At 43.9% G+C, this 16,396-nt stretch overlaps 1 protein-coding gene across 2 annotated transcripts in view; it reads left to right on the forward strand.

Annotated features, from left to right (window-relative positions):
• The window catches only part of APPL2 (adaptor protein, phosphotyrosine interacting with PH domain and leucine zipper 2), a 512,959-nt gene that overhangs the window by 447,945 nt on the left and 48,618 nt on the right, over positions 1-16,396 (forward strand). For both annotated transcript variants that reach the window (XM_069228970.1, XM_069228971.1), the window contains exons 15-17: positions 9,677-9,838; positions 9,996-10,048; positions 14,451-14,625. In XM_069228970.1, coding sequence (XP_069085071.1) covers positions 9,677-9,838; positions 9,996-10,048; positions 14,451-14,625 — 390 coding nt within the window. The remainder of the gene's footprint in view (positions 1-9,676; positions 9,839-9,995; positions 10,049-14,450; positions 14,626-16,396) is intronic.

Here is a 16,396-nt window from a genome sequence, read left to right on the forward strand (position 1 = left end):
ACTCACACAAACTGCAGCTGACAAAGTCTTGCCGCCCGTCCGCTCCTCACTGAACCCACACGAACCCACACAAACTAAGAACTTTACAGAGATTTCACTTGAAGCCTCGGCCGCTACTCTCTCCTTATCATTTCCCGCATACGCAAGCAGAATTCGACCCGCAAATTCTACTCTCGACTTGTCAATGGCTCGTCCTAGTGCACTTTAGAATTTGCCAAATCTCCATCGACGGTTTCACACAAGCATCTACTCAAACTTGACTTGTCAACCACGCCCGATTGACCTATTAAACCGCACAGATTACAACATAAACCCAAGTGTCTCCTACACTTGTCGACATAGTCCGGAATCTTAGACCTCGACAGGTCCGTACATAACAACCAACCACGTGGATAATTTTGAGCATTAAGCGCCACACTCACATGAAGTACGCCGACTTCCCTACTTTCATACTGTGGAGTACGCCCACACCTACTAAATAACATATACTTGGCCTAAATACACCCAGATTTCACAATCACCTGCAAAAAGGCATAAACTAAGCAAGCACAAAACCCTAAACCACATACATTATGGCGCCGAGAACATTCCCAACTCACTTAGGCAGGCTCCGAGATCCCGGGAAATTCATGATGAACTTAGAAACCAATCATACCTCCAATTTGCATTATCACAGAAAAACAAATTAAACAATGATTCTCCGGCCTAGGGCCCCCAAGGGCCAAACCGTCGCTCTGCTACCAGAACTGCTAACGCGTCCTTTTATGTCAATTTTATACATATTAGGACTCGTTTTAGGCCAATGAATCTTGTGACCCAGTGGTGAGACACCGTAGGACGAGGTAGCTGATCAATATGTCAAGCAATATATCAATAATGTCATCAATATTCACCACTACAATACACTTTACCTTGGTTATAGACATTAATCAAATTGTCGGCGCAACCATGACCTTTCAGACATGAATAACCACACCCTTTGATAGAATTTTATGAATTGTATTCCCTATTGATTACAATCTACAAGCAGAAGAGTCAATCTCTATACCAAGAAGCATAAAAGCATAGTCACAATATGGCAACTGTGATAAGATTTCATTAATGCAAGAATCACAAACATAAGAACATAGCACGGCGTGAACATTGATCAGAATACAAATAATATCATGTAAGTCTCAGTTCAGCATAGCTCAACGTCAGTCTTTTGTCTATAATCGTCAGTCAGAGAGATTACCTATCCTAACCACCAATTAGCATCAGCATGTTGGGCTTCATGCAAAATAATTTAGAACATCAATTTAGACAAATATCTAACTATGGCCTCTATAAAAAAATAAGCAGTTGGTACCTAGAAAGAAAAAGTAAACAGACAAATTATAAATCGTATTGCCATAATTACCCTCCACGTATTAAGTCAGCACACAGGATCAGTCTTCGTCTTCAGGACATCAGTCGAATCGCCATAAGTCTGACCTTGTCTAAGGACAGGGGACACTTCCCTCATAAGGAGGAGAAGCGTAAAGGGCAGTATAAGGGTGAGGATGGTTTATTAAGTCTCAAAGTCACCAAACAGAGTGACAGAGTTTCTGGATAAAATCAATAGCATTCCCTACCTAGTTCTAACGTCCCTTCTGTGACATGAGTTTTTATCCCTTTTTCGTAATACCTTCCCCCAAAATTCTATTGGACATCCACTATACCCCACTATCTTTAACCTATCAAATTATACATTAGGCAATCCCAATTGTCACCCCACGATAATTTATAACACTTTGATTGGTCTTCATAATTGACGTCTTCGGAGGTGGCACATCCGGGGGGGTTTCATCACCGCTTGGCACGTTCCTCGGGTCATGAGTTCCTTTGTCCATGGTCAAATGTCCTTGTACATTCTTTCATCTACTTTTGTTTCAAAATTTGTATAAAACTCATACTAAGGCAGCTAGCATGCGGATGAGAACGGAATAGGGTTTGTTACATAAAATGAAGGAAAAGAACAAATGCAGGGTCATGGCCCTTTGCAAGTCAGCACACTCACAAACAGAGAAAACTGCTTTAATATGAGAGCTAGGCAGCCGAATCTACAACTCACGCTAACTTAAGGCCTATGAGATTTTTAATACAATGCAATATCGTGAATGTTAATATAAATCATAGCATGAACAGTTTTACTTATCATTATTAGCTCACGTATATAATTGTGACCACACACATTATAGTTGAATTTCAGATGCATGTTTACGCATTACTCTAATTATTGTCGTTTTCTATGCAGCATTATTAATCATTGATATAAGCATTTCACGTCTAGTATATGTAATATTTAAACTACGCTCTCTCAGGTGGATTGTAGTCACTGTGTGTTAAAGCCTGTAGATAGGTATTTTGTTACATGGAATCTCACAAATCAGCACAGTAGGCAAGTATTTTAAAGTTGGTTACAACCTCGCAAACTCCGCGGGTAGATGATTTGCACTTGATTTGCCTTGTAGACCCTATTAGGAGGGGTTGTATTTTTTGCAACTGCAAGTATATAAGTTTGTAATGTAATGCATGGTATTTGGCTGAATGTGTTTTCAGGTCCTTTTTTAGATCGAGGCTGGCCACCTTGGATGTCTGCTGGATTCATGGAATCAAAATGAATTAAAAAAACGACATACATGTGCAGAAGTAGGGGGTTGTTTATATTCCGTTTATGCTCATGGCACCATATAGAATGGGGCAGTTAGTACGCACACATAAGCCACTGGCTCTTTAGCTCCGAGAGGGACAACATTTAACCAGATCACATGTGCACATGCACCTGAAATTGAGAGTGCTTAGTCTAGTGCTTAGTCACTGCTTTAGTTTTGCATTTTTTTTTTTTTTTTTTTTACTTTTATAGGTCCTTTTTCTTTTCTTTCTGTTTTCTTCATCTATTTAGTTTTGAGCCCCTGACATCTCCTCAGACAATGTTATGCTGCCATTCCATTGCCTCACCATTCTTTTGCAGCATGCTGCAGTCATTGCTTCTAAACGGGCCAGCTGACTTGGAATGGTATTGTCCATAGCTTATGATATTTTTCTCATTCCAGATTGCCACCTCATTTAGTAGCGATGTGCCAGCCATCTTCAGCCAGTTCTACAATAACACACTACATAATAAAATTCCAAAATGGTCACGCAGTGCAATATTTACTGGGTGGCCATCTTGGACTGGAATAGTGTACTGTTGTTTTATTATTCCAAGATTGCTAACACATTGCTTCTAAATGTGGTGACGACTTCCCTTCTTTGAAACAATGATATACTATGCACAATACCATTCAGTTGGACCCGACTCCCTTAGGTTGGTCTTCCCCCAACTTTTTTCCTGCCTGCCTCCCTCCATTTTCTGACCCTGTTTTTGCTAGTTGTAGGGCTTTGTGCACTTTACCCTGTGCTAACCAGTGCTAAGGTGCCTGTGTTCTCTCCCCTAAATCATGGTAATATTGGCTTAACCCCAATTAACATATTTAATTTACTTATGTGTAGTGTACACTTCACAGGGTGCAGGGCCCGATAAAATCATATCTAATGGAGTATCTGAACAATAGAGCCCTGGATCCATAGAGGGTGGTTGAGGGATGGGGAGCCCCCTCCTTATTGGCTAAATGAAAAGTATTGTTAGGGGTTCCCTGATTATCAGGGTCCGTCAAAGGCAATGAAATTGCTAGAGTAGGAACATCAAAAACAGTATAATTAGTGTGCTCAGAAACTAGAGTGTTGGAATCCTCTTCCCACGGGCCATCGCATAGTCAGTCTATCTCCGAGAGTGACAGTGATGGATGTCTAAAACCAAGAGCAGGGCTGGACCGTGTCTCAATGTCACGGGGAACTTTCTGAGACAATAATGGTTGCCTATTCATGGGTGGCTGTGCTAATGGATAAAATGCTTTACGTCTGCACAGAGAGACCATACCATAAGTCCCTAGTAAAGTGCACTACCTGTGCCCAGGGCCTGTAAATTAAACACTACTTGTCAGCATGAAGCACTGCTTGTGCCACTCACTTAAGTAGTCCCCTAACCATGTCTCTGGCCTACCATTGCAAAGCCTCTGTGTGCAGTTTTACACTGCCATGCCAACCTGGCAAGATAAACCTCTTGCCATGCTTAGAACTTCCCTTTCTCTATATTTGTTACCTCTAAGGTAGTCCCTATGTGACCCACAAGGCAGGTTGAATATATTTAAAAAGGCAAGAAATGTACTTTAAAGTTTTACATGCCCTGGTAGTGAAAAATGTCCAATTTGTTTTTCACTACTGCCAGGCCTATCTCTCACATAGGATAACATTGTGATAGCCTCATTACATTTATAGGTGTAATTCCCAGTCTGGAAGAGATTTGTTTATCAAGTTCAGTGTCTCTAAACTCACAATGTAAAATCACAAATTATGGTGAATTAAACTGCAGTTCTGAAAATTCCACTTTTAAGAAAAATTGAATTGTCTTACTTTAGCCATTTGGTGCCTACTACCTGTCTCCAATACATGTCTGGGGTGGGGTGACAACTGGGCTTGTGCATTCCCTGTAGGCAGCCACACACAAAGGGAGATTTTGTGTGACTCATAGGCCATCAACATCCTGAAGGGCCATCCTGGGCTGGGTGGGAGAGGAGGGGCTGACACACTTCAAAGGGCAGGGTCCTGTCACACACAAAGAGCTGCATACCCAACTGCAGTGACTCTGGAGCCAGGCCAGGAAGTGAGAGCCTCTATGCACTTCAAAAACCCTTATTTGAAGTCTCCCCAGTTCAAGGCGCAACTGGCTATAAGTACTGGACTTCTGACACCAACAATACACTTCTGGACCTGTAGATACTCTGTCACGAAGAAGGGCTGCTGTGCTGGACTGCCACTGTGCTGAGCTGCTACACTGCTGAACTCTTGCTTTGCTGAGCTGACCTGCTGCCCTCTTGCCTGGGAGTGACAAGGACTGGACCTGAATCTCTCCATCCCAGAACCAAAGTGACTCAATCAGTAAATCAATCCGGGATTTGTAAAGCGCACTACTCACCCGTGAGGGTCTCAAGGCGCTGAGGAGGGGAGGGGGTAGAAGGCGGAGGGGGTGGGAGGTGCTGCTAGTGCCCGAACAGCCAGGTCTTGAGAAGTTTCCTGAAGGTAAGGAGGTCTTTGGTCTTGCACAGGTGGGTGGGAAGTGTTCTCTGTTGAGGTATTCTGGTCCAGTGTTCTGCAATGCTTTGTGTGCATGGGAGACTCAAAGAACTTGATGGCTTGCATCTTGTTCTGAAGTATCAAAGACATTAAAAACAACTTCACTTCCCTCTACAAACATCACCTGGACTTTACTTGTTGTAAGTCTTGCTCTGGCTAATGTTGCCAATCCAGTCCAGGTCCCTTGGAAGTGAGTGTGAAGTGCTGCAACTGCCAGAACCTATGCATTGCCACAGTTGCACCACTCGGAACCGACGCATCACCTGCTGAGAGATCTGCATCGTGCATCAGTGCCACTGCAGGTAGTGGATTGGTGCATCTCACTTGAACTGCTGCATCAGCCCAGAACCACAGCTTTGAAACCAATGCATCACGGCCAACATGTGGAGAAGATAAACACATTGCTCCTCCAGCGTGGACTGTCCTGGTGCATCGTATTCGGAACCGCCACACCTGGAACCGGTGCATCAACCTTTGACCCGGCACATCGCCGCCGTTGTGTGAAGAATTCGGGCCCAACACCCCAAATGCGCGGAGATCAAAATGACACATCTTGTGCTGCGCCAAGGACTAAGGTACTGTTGCTCAGCCCACCGTGCGTGGGTCCTGTAGCCAGCCTGCACACCACTCTGGGCTGTCTGAACTCTTGACTTTGTCACAGTCCAGCGTAACCAGATATTCCAAAAGGCGCTACTTGTTTATAAGCGCTATTCACACATTTATTTTTATAAAATTCAAATCTCAATTTTTATTCATTGGATTTTTGTCATTTTGGTCTTGTTTTTGTATAAAATTAAGTTCTGCTTTTCCAATCTAGTGTGGATTACCTCTGTGTGGTGTTTTCACTGTTTTACTGTCTGAAATGTTGCACAAATACTTTACACATTACCTGACTGCTCTATGCCAAGCTACCAGAGGGTGAGCACAGGTTAACTTTTGGTGTATATCTGACTTACCCTTACTAGGTTTGTGGTTCCTGATTGGACAGAGTCCTTACCACTGTAAGCCAGAACCCCAATTTCTAACACATTCCAAGATGTGCACTTTCATTTTACTAATTGTTTCTTCTTTTCATTTATCTTACATATACTTTTTGAATTTGCGTGTGTGCATGCTTTATTGTAGATGGGTGAGAGATAAATGTGAAAATTAGGGTGGGTGGATGGATGCTTGAGTGTGAGGATATGTGACAGAATGTATGTATGATGAGGTGTTGAGTGTATAAACTCATCCATAATTGAAGAGACACTTTCAATTATAAGGCAGACCTACTGGCATTGCCAGTGCTGGTTAAAAAATACTTGGCACTGGTGGTCTCCCTGCAAGCCCTCCCCACTGTCCTTGTGTGAGTTGGAAGTGTCCTCTCTGCATTATGCCTATAGAGCACTGTTAAGTAACCTCTCTTTCCCATTTGTAACCTGTAAGGAAAAGCCTCCTTGGCATGGTTACCCCCTAAGTTTTTGCCTTCGCTGATGCTAAGTTTTGAATGAAAGTGTACTGGGCCCCTGCTAACCAGGCCCCAGCACCAGTGTTCTTTCCCTAAATTGTATCTTTGTCTCCACCATTGGCACAACCCTGGCACTCAGGGAAGTCCCTTGTAACTGGTACCCCTGGTACCAAGGGCCTTCATGCCAGGGAAGGTCTCTAAGGGCTGCAGCATGTCTTATTCCACCCTGGGGACCCCTCACTCAGCACATGCACACTGCCTCACAGCTTGTGTGTGCTGGTGGGGAGAAAAAGACTAAGTCGACATGGCACTCCCCTCAGTGCCATGCCAACCTCACACTGCCTGTGGCATAGTAAAGTCACCCCTCTAGCAGGCCTTACAGCCCTAAGGCAGGGTGCACTCTATCACAGGTGAGGGCATATATGCATGAGCACTATGCCCCTACAGTGTCTAAGCAAAACCTTAGACATTGTAAGTGCAGGGTAGCCATAAGAGTATATGGTCTGGGAGTTTGTCAAATACGAACTCCACAGTTCCATAATGGCTACACTGAAATCTGGGAAGTTTGGTATCAAACTTCTCAGCACAATAAATGCACACTGATGCCAGTGTGCAATTTATTGTAACATACACCAAGAGGGCATCTTAGAGATGCCCCCTGAATACCAATCCAACTTCTAGTGTAGGCTGACCAGTTTCTGCCAGCCTGCCACACACCAAACAGATTTCTGGCCACATGGGGAGGGTGCCTTTGTCACTCTGTGGCCAGGAACAAAGCCTGTACTGGGTGGAGGTGCTTCTCACCTCCCCCTGCAGGAACTGTAACACCTGGCGGTGAGCCTCAAAGGCTCACCCCTTTTGTTACAGCGCCCCAGGGCATCCCAGCTAGTGGAGATGCCCACCCCTCCGGCCACTGCTCCCACTTTTGGCGGCAAGCCTTGAGGTAATAATAAGGAAAACAAGAAGTCACCCACCAGTCAGGGCAGCCCCTAAGGTGTCTTGAGCTGAGGTGACCACTGCCTTTAGAAATCCTCCATCTTGAGTTTGGAGGTTTCCCCCAAAAGGATTAGGCATGTGCCCCCCTCGCCATTGGCTACTGCTCTCCCAGACCTAAACACACCCCTAAATTCAGTATTTAGGGGCTCCCCAGATCACAGGAAATCAGATTCCTGCAACCTGAAGAAACAAGGAGGACTGCTGACCTACAAACCTGCAGAGAATGAGGAAGACGACAACTGCTTTGGCCCCAGCCCTACCGGCCTGTCTGCAACTTCGAAAACCTGCAACCAGCTACGCATCCGACAGGGACCAGCGCCCTCTGAAGCCTCAGAGGAATGCACTGGACTAAAGGACCAAGAAAATCCTGTGAACAGTGGCCCTGTTCAAAACCAGCTACTTCTTTGCAACAAAGAAGCAACTTTCCAAGACTGCACGTTTCCCGCCGGAAGAGTGAGACTTCTCACTCTGCACCCAACCTCCCTGACTCGAGATTCAGAGAACCAACACCTCGGGGAGGACTCCCCGGCGACTGTGAGCCCGTAAGTAACCAGAGACGACCCCTCTGAGCTCCCACAGCGACGTCTGAAGAGAGAATCCAGAGGCTCCCCCTGACTGCGACTGCCTGTAACAAGGGACCCGACGCCTGGAACCAACACTGCACCCGCAGCCCTAGGACCTGAAGGAACCGAAGTCCAGCGCTGGAGTGACCCCCAGGTGACCCTCTGCCTAGCCCAGGTGGTGGCTGTCCCAAGAAGCCCCCCCTGTGCCTGCCTGAACCGCTAGAGTGACCCCCAAGGTCCCTCCATTGTTTCCTACCTGAAACCCGACGCCTGCTTTGCACACTGCACCCTGCCGCCCCTGTGCCGCTGAGGGTGTGTTTTGTGTGCCTACTTGTGTCCCCCCCAGTGCTCTACAAAAACCCCCTGGTCTGCCCCGAGGACGCAGGTACTTACCTGCTGGCGGACTGGAACCAGAGCACCCCTGTTCTCCATAGGCACCTATGTGTTTTGGGCACCTCTTCGACCTCTGCACCTGACCGGCCCTGAGCTGCTGGTGTGGTAACTTTGGGGTTGACTTGAACCCCCAACGGTGGGCTGCCTATGCCCCAGAACTGAGACTTGTAAGTGTTTTACTTGCCTCCTAATCTAACCTTTACTTACCTCCCCCCAGGAACTGTTGTTTTTTGCACTGTGTCCACTTTGAAAATAGCTTATTGCCATTTTTACAAAGACTGTATATGATATTGCTTTTATTCAAAGCTCCTAAAGTATCTAAGTGAAGTACCTTACATTTAAAGTGTTTAATGTAAATCTTGAACCTGTGGTTCTTAAAATAAATGAAGAAAATATATTTTTCAATATAAAAACCTATTGGCCTGGAGTAAGTTTTTGAGTGTGCGTTCCTCATTTATTGCCTGTGTGTGTACAACAAATGTTTAACACTACCCTCTGATAAGCCTACTGCTCGACCACACTACCACAAAATAGAGCATTAGAATTATCTCATTTTGCCACTATCTTACCTCTAAGGGGAACCCTTGGACTCTGTGCACACTATTTCTTACTTTGAAATAGTAGATACAGAGCCAACGTCCTAAAATAAGTAAAACCAGTATACATGAGTGACAAATAGAAATACATCAAGAACTGAGTAAAAGACAGCGAGTTAGCCATTTGCAGCATTAGCGTAAACATACAGGTATAACATAGTACAGTGAAAAACCAGCAAGAACAGTACCATCTACCATGTCTCTCCCAAGAGTATGTCAAAGTTTCTCTGCTGTCTCCCTGAGGAGGCAGCAAGGAATAATGGGAATAAGAAATGTTGTATAAGTGCGATGCATCTATTCACGGACCATCCTATGACCGTATACACTGCTTTCTATGAGTGACATTATTAATGTCATCACTGTTTTTACTTCTGTTAAATTTATCCAAACAGGCCCATTGAGTTAGGGACAGAATGAAATTCTGCCCATCCTATTTTCAGTAGGAGACACCATGGCTGAAACCAACCTTTGTTTTACTCCATTGCTAGTACCTGCAGTGAAAGACACATGGAATTGGAAACATATGAGAAAGCAGTACGGGAACCATTGGATGAGTTGGATTCTGGGCAGCTAATTGCGCCGGGGACACCCATCCAGTTCGATATTGTCCTCCCTGCATCTGAATTCCTGGACCACAACAGAGGTAGCAGGTAAGAGGGTAATATATGTTCATAAAATAATATGCAAACACTACTATGATATAAAGTTTGCATACATTGCAAAAATCTTCTGATCTGAAATTGTTCTGCACTCAGGTAATATTTGGCTAAATCAAACTATATTGTTCTTTCTTTAATGTTCAAATAGGCGTACAAATCCATTTGGGGAATCTGAAGATAAGAAAGTACCCGACGAAGAAGGTGATTATTTTATTAAGTATATTATGTGCCACATATGTGCCATATTAATAAATAGGTCTACTACAGTAAAGACTAATCTTTAGCATGTACCATGTTCAGTTGTTTGATTTACTTATGTTAAAATATACTAACTGTTTTCATTTAATCAAATAAAAAGATTCCTCTATGATTGCAGCAAGAGTGGTCTTAATACTTAAGCCTTGTCAGCTTTGCACCCTATTCACTATGTAAATATCAACTACTCTACTTAAATTGGATGCAAATAAATGTATTAGAATTGTGGTGGCCAGGCTATACAAACTGATGTTGAGATTGGTACCGCAAGACTAGGCAGTTTCTAAGGGCTAGACACATTTGGGATGTCTTAAAGAAGAAAAAGACATTTAACATGATAGACTGGGCAATCAGTGTGGATATATATTTCAGACTGCAGCATCCAGTTGTATGCTTTTTGCACTTACTGCTGGCCAGCCACAGAAATCGGGAAACGCCCTGAAGGCCGACTCCGGAACGACAAAGTCACGGGCAACGAAAGCGGAACTACCCTTTCCTTAACCACGACTTAGTTGTTTTGTGCCTTAACCACGCATGTGCTGAACAACGCACATGCGTGGTTAAGGCACAAACAAGGGAGTCGGCTGAGAAGGACGACGCGACGAGTCAGGTAAGTGGGGCGGGGGTGAGGGGGTCGGGGTATTTTTAGTTTTTGGGGTGGGTGGGGGGTTTTAATTTTAGGGGCGGGGCGGGGTGGGGGGGTTGGGGTTTTAGTTTTAGGGGTGGGGTGGGGGGTCGGGGTATTTTTAGGTTTAGCGGCGGGGTGGGGGGTTGTGGTTTTAGTTGTAGGGGTGGGGGTTGGAGGTCGGGTCAGGTAAGAGGGCCGCCGGGTGGGGGGGTCAGGGTATTTTTAATTTTAGGGTTGGGATTTTAGTTTTGGGGGCGGGGTGGGGGTTGGGTCAGGTAAGAGGGGCGGGGTGGGTGTTTGGAGTATTTTTTGCTTTTCGGGGTGGAGGGGTCTTAGTTTTAGGGGCAGGGTGGGGGGTCTGGGTATTTTTAGTTTTAGGGGCGGGTGGGGGGGTTGGAGTTTTAGTTTTAGGGGCGGAGGGGTCTTAGTTTTAGTAGCGGGGTGGGGGGTCGGGGTATTTTTCATTTTAGGGGCGGGGTGGGGGGGTTGGGGTTTTAGTTTTAGGGGCAGGTTAGGTCAGGTAAGAGGGGCGGGGTGGGGGGTTTCGGGGTATTTTTAGTTTTAGGGGCGGGTTGGTGTATTTTTAGTTTTAGGGGTGGGGGCAGGGATGGGGGTCGGGGTATTTTTAATTTTAGGGGCAGGGATAGGGGTCGGGGTATTTTTAGTTTTAGGGGCGGGGTGGGGGGGGTTGGGGGTTTTAGTTTTAGGGGCGGGGTTAGGGTCGGGTATTTTTAATTTTAGGGGTGGGGCGTGGGTGGGGGGTTGGGGTTTTAGATTTAGGGGCAGGGGTGGGGGGTCGGGGTATTTTTAGTTTTAGGGGCGGGGTTGGGGTGGTTTTAGGGGTGGGGGTTGGGGTAGTTTAGGTTTTAGGGATGGGGTGGGGGTTAGGGTTGTTTTAGGGGTGGGGGTTGGGGTGGACTTAGGTTTTAGGGGTGGGTTGGGGTCGGGTAATTTTAGGGGCGGGGTTGGGGGAGTTTAGGTTTAGGGGCGGGGTGGGGGGCTCGGAGTAGTTTTAGGGGTGGGGGTGGGGTACTTTGTTTCAGGGATGGGGTGGGGGTTGGGGTTATTTTAGGTTTGGGGGTAGGGTGGGGGTTGCGGTAATTTTAGGGAGGAGGTGGGGGGTTGGGGTAGTTTTAGGGGCAAGGGTGGGGGGTTGGTGTGGTTTTTGGGGGGGTGGAGGGTCACGGTAATTTTTAGGGGTAGGGGGCCAGGGGGGACATATGCTGGAACAATGCATGCCTATCAGTAATGCCTTTACCAGGAATGCCTTTACAACTAAAGATCGTTAAGGCATTCGTGGTAACAACAAGGTCGTTGTTCCGACCTCGTTTTTCAGGCATGCGTTGTTCCGGCAGGCGTGGTTCCCACATGCATTCACAGAAATCTGGTGGTGAACATCAGGATGAATGCCAGACAGCTGTATATGGTGGCGATCGAGAGAGGAATTCACCTGGGTTTCTACTGCCCTCTTTTATTTTCTTCCTTACTTTTAGCCATTGGCCCAAACAATTGGGGACAGCCTCTGTATTAAGGAGGGTAATCTCAGAAGGAATATGTATATAAACTGACACCACTTGCAGATGGTCACCATGGTAGACTGGATCTCCTCTCTGCGAGTATGGATGCGCGAGCTCTGAACATTGTAGTTGGTCTCTCGGTTTAACATTAATGTGCTCAAGTTTGTAAGGCTCATTGTTACTATATCCAGAAAGAGACTGCAGGAACTTGAAATGGTCTCTCACTTTAGGTGGTCTAACGACTGCACTAAATATTTAGGCATTAACCTGTCATGGACCGTCCAGCACATCGTAGCATAGAATGTTGCAGCTTTGTAAGGTGCAGTTAAGGCATAGTCTTCTAGGTCATATGTACAGCGACAGAGAAGATGTCAGTTTTCCCCATGGTGCTACCCCTTTGGTGCTATGGAAAACAAATGGCCATGTACAGTACAATGCGCTCACTCCAGCTGAGCGTCAGAACAGCAAAACCATCCCGTCACAGCACTAACATGGCCACAGTGCCAGTAACCTGTTCCACTCCAAGTCCGCTACAGCAAGTCCTCCGAACAGGTAAGTGTAGCATACAAAAATAACCTTGGTGGCAGAGTGTGTCAAAATGTACACCAACCTAGGTGCAACCAAAGGGTCTGCTCCCACTGGACCTCCTAAAACAAAACAACTGGCATAGTGATTCCGCTCCCACCAGTCCTCCACCCATTTAAAACCATACCTGAATCTTCTTCATACTTGACTCGAAGTTTTGTCCAAAAACTAAAAAACAAGATGTGGTGTGGGTCGACTTCCTCGTTATGCACCAGAAAAGGGAAGTCCGCCATGTTGGATGGATGGGAATCTTGTGTGCTAACTTGTTCGACTTGGTAGTTTCATTCGGGAGGCTAAATCTCATACGATAAATACTAGGGCGTGGTAGAGGGACGAGGAGGTAATGAGAGCGTGGGTGAGTGGATTATGATCAGGAGGTTTTGTGAGGACTATTCATTTGATTTTTCAAGGCATTAAAACCTGTGTTAGTGCTCTATACACATGAAGTGTAAAAGAACAAGTGGTATGGCACATATTCAAGGTATGCAAAACTGGATCCTCAAATGCTGGACTGCTGCTTTTAATCAGCACCTTACTAGCTACCCATCTGCGCTACCTTACTAGCTACCCATCTGCGCTTAGTTGATTGCAATGGTAGTAAATGAGATTGACCCATCTCTATTCACTGAAGCAAATCCCTTACATTTTTTCCTTGCCTCCACTAATTCTGGAGAATATTATGCTGGGTAGTTATATCCTGGGGTTAGAAAGAAGGTTATGCCATGAAAGGATAGCCTAGAACGAGAAATTAGAGTTTGTGTTTCCGCTACATCCTGGATCAAGTTGGAGGTTATGTAGTCATGAGAAATCTTCCTGTGAATTCAGGCATTATGTCATGCAGGAGAACCCTTTCATTAAGGGAAGCTTTACGATGTGCAGTGTTATCCTGGGAATAAAATGGGTGCTCTTTTGTGGTATGATAGCCTTTGAGTAAAGACAACACTGCATTGTGCATGGTTATTTTGTGGTGTATGTGATGTACTGATGTCCCTAGATTAAGTAGGGGTTATTTTGTAGTATGACTGCGTAAGGAGAGTGCTATATAGTTCAGTGATGTCTTCTGATCAAGGAAGGGTTGTGCTAATGTGTCATACCCTTCGATTACCAAGCAGCTTTTGTTACACAGTCAAATCATGGAATGTATGAGTACAGTGGTGCAGTGATAACCCGAACTTTGGAGATATGTGGTGGAGTGATATCCAATGAGAATAAGCAATTCAAGATTTCTAGATGCAATTGATTCCAGGTGCATTAATTGAAAGGAACTAAAAATAAATATTTTCCTCTAGTTAGTGCTGCATAGCATTCTATTCTGTTGTTTTCATCTGTATATCTATATAATCATAAATAATGTTATTGTTTGTAACATCAGTAATTTTGCCTGACATTAGAAAGTGGTTTGGGTGCATCATCTGAGCATTCACCTGTGTTCCTGTTCTGGAATAATGGCTATCAGTTGGAGAAGGTTCACAGGACAGAGAGAACGCCTGTTAATGGGCTCGTATGTCAACGGTGTGCAACCCACAAAAATCATACATTAAAATCCATATTTTGTAGGTCCTTGGTTACCAATAAATATCTGATGTGTGACTTCTGTCCATTTCTCCTTGTTTTTCAGGATCCCTCTTGCAACAGATGTTTCTTGTAAACTTTTTGGGGTCTATGGCTGTCAAATCAGATGCATCTATTAAGGTCATTTATGAAGCTATGAGACAGGTCTTGGCAGCTAGAGCCATCCATAACATCTTTCGCACAACAGAATCCCATCTAATGGTCACCAGCAAAACACTGAGGTAAAGAAATAGCTATTTACTATTAATAAACTTATTATTAATAAATTACATTTTGGATGTTGAATTATTTAGTTTTTTTGTTTCATCTGCAACATCCTGTGGTGACTGCATTCGTGAAGACTGTTGGCACGTCCTACCTTATATTTGTTTTGATATTTCTTTGATAAGGGGACACGTGAGGGTAGACAACCATCTACCCTCATGAGGACGAATTAACCTTTGGACTCAGACAGGTGTGAGTGTTTGGCTCTGAACAAAACAAAGTCAACAATAAACAAAACCAAACAATACCATCGTTAATCAACATTGGAGTCAGTAATTTACACGCACCGTGACCTATTCGGCCATTAATCACCAAACCAGTTTAGTAAAGTTTAAACATTTATTGCCCTTTAGATTAACAATGCTAAGATCACGTTAAAGAAGCGCAAAACCAAACTATACGAGTTGACCAAACCTTCTAAAGAATCTCAGCTTTGACAAAATTTGAGCCATTAGACAGAATAACAACAATATCAAATTCACAGTTGAGATTGGACGCATTGAGTTAGCACAAATGTATTATTCACAATCAGTTATTGTGTGCAGCCAAATTCAAAATGTGACATTCTAACTATTACCCTAATTAGATAAAGTATGTTGGGCTTCATGCAGAAAGAGAAAAAGAAGACAAAAACTAATATGGAAACCATCTATCTATGGCGCTAGCAAAAAATATCAGTTGGGTTTCTAGAAGAGAAAAAAAAACATTTAAACATGTAATCCTGCAAGAAAGACAAATGCGCACAATTTTGTTATACCTCTTAATGGGTTCAGCAGGAAGCAAAATCTTCATCGGTTGAGCATTTTCTGGTCATCTTCAGTGGACAGTGAGTGACACATGGGAACAGTTCAGTAATGTTTGGCCTTAATGCATCTGAGCTGTAAGTAGCACATAGCACATTGCATAGACTGCAGCAGAAAATAAGTATCTTCAGTAAGAAAGAAGAAATCTGAATCTCGAGCAAGGGACCATAAATCTCCCCTGACATCACTTAAAACATTGCTATATTAAAGCCCCAGAAAATAATTAGCTACTCTGCCATTGGTTAAACTATGGGGTGGTTAGGGCAAGAACCAGTTATGTTTAAAACACGTGTATTCATGTTGCACATTTTGCAGTCTTTTCCATCTCTTTGGTTCACTATCTCTTACAAATGTTACCAGTTCCGTCAAGTAATGTAACATGTTTCAAATTACACAAAACCAATGAACGCCATTGTTCTGTTCTATGCTAAGCATCACATTATTTCATTCTGAGGCCTTTTTTTTTAAACACACAAACTAAAATGTGTAATACAGTATAACATTTCATAAAACTCAAACTATTTTTTAAACATGTAATTATTATTTCTTCATTACCTACAGTCAGTGAACCATAAAATGCATTTAACTAGACAGTGACTTATTTCCATTCTCAAAATATCTGTGTTAATTATTAGTGTATGCCTCATTTTTATTTCAGCCTTGCACTTTTAAATGCAAATTTTTCCTCCAGTTAATCTTGTAATTTTATTAATTATTTTTTACACTCTAACATTCCCTCCTCTGACTATATATGTTATCACAAAACTACATTAATTAATGTATTAATTCAATTATGTTAGTCTAAAACTTAGTCTCTCTAAAACATCTATTCTTGTATTTCTCCAATTTTTTGTTTGTCTTAAATCATAAAACTTTCTGCTTCTCAGTTTCTCAAGTTTCAATTCTTCCCTCCTCTGATCATTTT

The sequence above is a fragment of the Pleurodeles waltl genome, chromosome 4_1, assembly GCF_031143425.1.
Source record: "Pleurodeles waltl isolate 20211129_DDA chromosome 4_1, aPleWal1.hap1.20221129, whole genome shotgun sequence".
Classification (NCBI taxonomy): domain Eukaryota; kingdom Metazoa; phylum Chordata; class Amphibia; order Caudata; family Salamandridae; genus Pleurodeles; species Pleurodeles waltl.